The following is a 6,172-nucleotide window of genomic DNA, read 5'->3' as shown; positions in this document are numbered from 1 at the left end:
CTCTTCCGATCTAGAAAATGAACAAAATAATGATTTTGATATTATAGAGGCTGTGAATAATTTGAATGATACTGATGTTTGTATTGAAATTGATTGTCTTTTATAAATGTTTGAAATATCAAAAAGTTTATTGAAGTACAATTTAAACATAATTATTAAAAGAATATATTAAAAGACTGTTTATTTATATATTTTAATAGATATTAGTAATACTTATATCTAAATATGTTTGTGCAATTCTATTTTGTAATTTAGTTAAGTTCTTTTTACAAATTATTTTTTGCTTATATTGGGTACTTTGCAATTAAATGATATTAGTCTCTATAAAGAATTCATTTTCTTTAAAGAATTGTATCTGTATAATTTGTAAAAATTGCCAATAAAAATGTTTATTGCAAAAGCGTTTTTATCACTTTTATGCCTTAGTTGGAATATTTCTTGAATTTGGCGCATGGTGGCGCATTAGGCGTTCAAAGTTGGCGGACTAGTGCTTCTAAAACCTGGCAACCCTGCCCTCTTATAATTTTAGTCAGTCTATCGATGATGGTGGTTGAGTGAAGAAGATTGTGATACGTTTGTACGAGGCTGCGTGCAATGCAGTTCTCACTTTTCGACTTACAATAAACTAGTCATCTTTGTCACAGGGAACAGACGCCACGAGTTGTTATTTTCCTCGTGTACAGTCGTGGACACAACGGTTGCGACACTTTTTTTATAGGTTTCTAATATATATTTAATATACATAATATATACTTTATAGATAACTAATATGTTGCAAATGCGAACCACGATGTTACTATCTTTAGTCTAGAGCCAGTATAACACCAATCGTGGTCCGCATTTGCAAAATATTAGTGTGATTTGAAATCTATAAAAAAGAATGTGCCGCAACCGATGTGTCCACGATTGTACACCCAACATTGGTCCTTCGAGCCGGATACGGCGAGCTTGTGGATTTCGTGAAACAAAGAGTCCACAGTGATACGTACATCGCCACGTTTCGAGAATATTCGATTGTGCGTGCGAAAGTTTCGAGACTTTCTCGTGCATAAGTGATCAGCCTGTGCAAAACAAAACAGGCTAGTCTGAGACCGGCGTACATAAAATCGTCGGGCAGCAAGACATATTCAAGGTAATTGGCGGAAAGTCGAAATTCTTCCCAAGTGAAGGAACCGTTACATTCAAAGGCACGCCATTATGAGCACGACGCCATTACGAGGACAAGGACCATAAGTCTAATCGGTCGATACATCGACACAGCAGCTTTTGGTAAGTCTCTAGAATTGCTCGTTTTTATTCATCTCCGCATTACTCATTCGTATTTGCATTTTATCGATATCCGTCAAAATGAGTCACGACGATGAAATAAAAAAGTTAAAGATTCGTAGGGGCCAATAAAGGCAATGTACAGTCAACAGCAATGAATCGCTGAGTTACATAGCTGGTGAACTTACCGACGTGTTTGACTTGTTAGGCACGCGTATCTGACTAATCAGTAAGTCGGTAAGTTCACCGGTCTATGTGACTCAGCGATTCATTGCTGTTGACTGTACAAGAGCCCTCAACACAATCACATCGACTGCTGTTCGCGATATGTCAGTAGCACAATTGTTAGAGCGTAAATCGAAGATCGAAGGCATGGTCACAATTTGACGAAGTCCAAGCGGAAATCGAGTAATTACAGAATTCCGTAGAGATATCAGATATGCATGAATTTGAGAGAAAGGAATTTGAAGAGTCGTATTACGATGTTATTACCAAATTTCAAGATTTGATTCTAGCTTGTGGTGCAATTAATATTCCGGAGAGCGAAACGCATTCAGTCAATCGGAATCAGGCGGCTACCCAAGACTTCCTAAAACCGATTTGCCATCCTTTTCGGGAGCTTACGAGGAATGGTGTTCGTTCCACGATACATTTCAATCGCTCATTCATCGCGATACTTCCATCACGAAAATTCAAAAATTTCATTACTAAAAATCGTCTCTGAAAGAAGAAGCCGCGGAGATAATTCAATCGCTCAAAATCTCGTCAGAAAATTATAAAGAAGCATGACAAATACTAAAAAAGCCGTATGATAATAAGCGTTTAATCATACAAAAGTACATTAAAGCCTCCCTGCTGAAAATGTTTGATTAAAACCGATTAAAACGTAATCCGTTTTAATCGATTTTAATCGGTTTTAATCGGTTCAATCCGCGCCGGGATTAAAAAGTAATCGGTTTTAATTCCGAACGAATTATAATTGGTTTTAATATTACTTTTGCGGATTATTTCCAATCTGAAATCATTATATTCTAATCCATATTGTTGTTGTTCGCAACTGCGTTTACGGCCCTGACGCGAGCGCTCGACGGGCGACATCTCTCCCGGGCCCGACACCACGCTAAGCGGATTGAGTAGCTGAGCGGGGTGCCGGGGGAGAGGGATGGGAGAGAGAAATCCCTAAAAAATCGCGACGTAATGATGAGGTGTCTGTCTTGCGAGAACCGTGGATCTGTGCGCTTGAACAGGTCCCACGCCTTCGCCCGCGATTCCTGTTCGCGGCCTTTTCTTTCGCGAGTACGCGTAGTTATCTAGTTGTACGGCGTATGCAGCTTTGCATACGCCATGCTAATATTATGTTAGTGACATTGTGATATTAAAATATACGCTAAAAATCGAGCACTTTTTGAGTTGTTTCGCGCCTGTGACCGCTACTCCGATCCTTTATTCCCGATCATTCTGCTTACGTTGAGGGACTCCAACCCACATTTTTGGTGCGGGCGAGCCGATAAGCGAACATTTGGTCCTTCGAGCCGGATACGCGAGTGAATCTTGTGAGGATTCGAGCCTTGCGCGAATTTTACGCGCTTTTTTTTAAACGCAATTTTCTTTTGCCTCTCACCACGTGGTGAGCACGAGAGCGTTGCTTCCGGTGCGCGCGCATGCGTGTTCGAGCTTTGCGCGCTCCTGGATCGGAACATGAGTGCAGTGCGGTGTGCTTGGGAGCTCTCCGGCCCTGCTTGAGAGATCGAAAATTGCACTAATTAATAAAAAGAAGGTGCATTGGGCTCTTCGTCCCTCTTCGAATACCGGGAGCGCGCGCGCGCGAAGGTCGACTCTTCGGTCCACGCGCCGATCACGTGATCCGCATTTCGCGCGTTCATGCGCGGTGCACGCGCGCGACCTGTGCTTCGACTTGCACGATTCGGGTAACCGACGCGAATTTGAACGATCTTATTTTCTTTTGTCGCCGACTTAGCGAAAAATGGGTGTGTCATCGAACGATCACGAGGACCCCCTCAAGCAAATAAAGGAACTAATTCGGCAACAGTCCGCCCTGGTCGGATACATAGACCGCGCGTGGACAAGCACGCTAAAACTAGGGCAAGCGAAGATCACCGAGTTCGAGCTTAAGATACGGTTGGAGCGTATGGACGAATACTGGAGTCGATTCCAAGAGCAAAATTTCCAACTGGTTGCGTTCGAGGAAATCGAGAAAACAAATTATTATAAGGATGATGTCTTTTCGAACACGGAAGAGAGCTATCTCTCTAACCGTGCTAAATTTCTTACCGCGATGTCCAACCTGGCGCCTAAGGTTGCGAAAGTCGAACCAGCGGAAGCGTCCACGACACCGCTCATTAAGCAGATGCAGCTACCGAAGATGAACTTACCTAAGTTTTCGGGCGATCATCTCACGTGGGAGAGCTTTCGCGATCTTTTTCGCTCGCTAGTACACGATGTACCATCCATACCGCCGGTTCAAAAGCTGTAATATCTAAAGAGCTGCCTCTCCGGAGAGGCTGCGGACGTCATCGCGAACGCTCCACTGACCGATGCCGAATACGAGGGTGCGTGCACCGACCTAATGGCTCGGTACGATAACGGCCGCATCCTGCTTTTCGTGCATATGCGCAACCTCTTGTCGTGTCCGAGTGCTACAAAGTCGTCGCCGACTGAGATTAAACGCTTGTTAGGCGTGGCGACGCAAGCTGTGCGAGCATTCACATCGCTTGAGCGTCCGGTCAACCATTGGGACGACTGGTTGGTGCACCTGCTAGCCAGCAAGCTGGACGCGTAGACAAGGCTGCTGTGGGAAACGTCGCTGACGGATCCGCGTGCGTATCCGACGTTAAAACAGCTGCGAGACTTCTTGGAGAACCGCATCCGGGCCTTGGAGGCGGCTACTCCAGAGGCGGCACTTTCGCGCGTCGCGCCTGCGCCCGCAACTTCCAGGCCCGCTAAAAGTTCTCGCGTATCAGCCAATACAGCCTCTACAGCGAAGTCAAGGTCAACGGGAAAGTGCCTTCTCTGCCAGGAAACTCACCCTCTCTCGTACTGCGGTAAGTTCAAGGCCTTGTCTGTCGCGCAAAGAGGCGAATAGGCAAAGAGGCTGGGCGTATGCCATAATTGTCTACGCTCCGGGCATCAAACAGATGTATGCCCGGGGTCTGGCCGCTGCTTGGTGTGCGGTGGCAAGCATCACTCCGTTCTCCACGGACTCAAGCCCCAGACCGCGACAACTCCGAGCGTTGCGGCGGAGATGGAAGCCACGCCCTCCACTAGTGCCAGAGCTTTGCGAATGTCTCATCGCTCGTCGCGAGCCCGAGGAGTACCATGCTACTCGCAACGGCTCAGGTGATCCTCCAAAGCGAGTCAGGGCATTCGATTCGAGTAAGGGCCCTACTGGATTCCGAGTCCGAGGCCACCTTCGTGACGGAGCGGGCGGCTCAGGAACTGCGCGCAAGGCGCAAACGCGTAGACGTCTCCGTTGCAGGTTTACAGGGCACAAAGACGGGGACCGCTACGACTTCAGTCAGAGTGACAGTCTGCTCCCCGATCAATTCGGCCTTCCGACTTGAGACCGAGGCTCTTGTGCTTCGGAACCTGACCAACATGCTACCAGCGCGGAGCGTGACATCGTCGGGGTGGCCGCACCTTAAAGGGCTGCAACTGGCCGACGAGCAATTCGACGTCCCGGCCAAGGTCGACGTTATTCTGAGTGCGGATGTCTATGGCCGGGCACTGGAACCTGCGATATGCCGAGGGCCTGCTGGCTCACCTACGGCCCAGCTCACTGCCTTTGGTTGCGTGCTGACGGGAGCTCTTGCTTCGGATGGCGACGCGACCACTTCTTATCGCATCGCAGTGCACCACATGCAAGCGGGGGAGGGGCTCTCGGATGCCATTCAACGTTTTTGGGAGATGGAGGAGGTCCATCTCCCGCGGGTCCTGTCCTCTGACGAAGCCTGGGTGGAGGAACATTTCCGGGACACGCACTCGCGAGACAACTCGGGTCGATATGTTGTCCGTCTCCCGCGGAAACAAGGAGAAGACGCCTCCTTTGGCGCTTCGCGAAGAGCTGCTCTTGTTGCAGAGCAAAACTATGTTGCAGAGTTCAGAACGCCGTCTCGAGAAACAGCCGGAGCTACGTAGGCGCTACAATGCTTTCATGGTGGAGTATCTGGCCCTCGACCACATGGATCCGGTGGGCCCTAAAGATTCCGTCCCGCGAGATTCGTGCTATTTGCCGAATCATAGCGTCTTCAAGTCGGGGGATGACTCAGGCAAAATCCGAGTTGTCTTCAACGCGTCATTCCGCACCTCTTCAGGTTGTTCCCTGAATGACTGCTTGCTCCCGGGCCCGAAACTGCAGGCCGACCTATGGCTGATCTTGACTAGGTGGCATCTCTTCCGAATCGGGTTCATGGCCGACATTGTCAAAATGTTTTGGCAGATCCGCATCCATCCGGAGGACGCGGACTTACAGCGCATCGTGTGGCGCGCGGACGCGTCGGAGCCAGAGATTCCGCGTGGCCGGCATTTACGACAAATACGACCATGTGGAGGGGATAGGCTGGTAACGCGCGGCGGCGGCTACGCCACTGCCGTGAGCCGTCACGTGACACCACGTCACGAACGACGCGTTGCTCGGCCAGCCTCGAGCGGTAGAAAAGGACAGATCTGTTGTCCTCTTCTATTGCACGCTATAGCGCTACATGTATGCTTTTCAGGCTTTCAGCAATTTCAAGTCACCGCGCCGCGATGTGATTGCCGCGCGACTCGATTAATAATTATGTTAAGTATTTTTTAGAAAAGCTAATAATTATAGGCTCAATAAAATAACAAAATAAGAATAAAATAGAGGGCTAAAAGCCAGAGCTGGATTTAATGCCTCAAGATTAAT

The 6,172-nt window shown here is 48.1% G+C and overlaps 1 protein-coding gene across 1 annotated transcript; it reads left to right on the top strand.

Moving 5' to 3' along the window:
- The first annotated feature begins 4,602 nt into the window (after window positions 1–4,602).
- LOC105448379 lies at window positions 4,603–5,421 on the top strand. Its single transcript, XM_011686900.1, has one exon. It carries the CDS (start codon window positions 4,603–4,605, stop codon window positions 5,419–5,421), a length of 819 nt encoding a protein of 272 aa, XP_011685202.1.
- The last annotated feature ends 751 nt before the right edge of the window (window positions 5,422–6,172 follow it).

The sequence above is a fragment of the Wasmannia auropunctata genome, unplaced genomic scaffold, assembly GCF_000956235.1.
Source record: "Wasmannia auropunctata unplaced genomic scaffold, wasmannia.A_1.0 LD336088.1, whole genome shotgun sequence".
Taxonomy (NCBI): Eukaryota; Metazoa; Arthropoda; class Insecta; order Hymenoptera; family Formicidae; genus Wasmannia; species Wasmannia auropunctata.
Note: the sequence above shows the minus strand (reverse complement) of the source record. Positions and strands in the feature narration are given on the sequence as shown.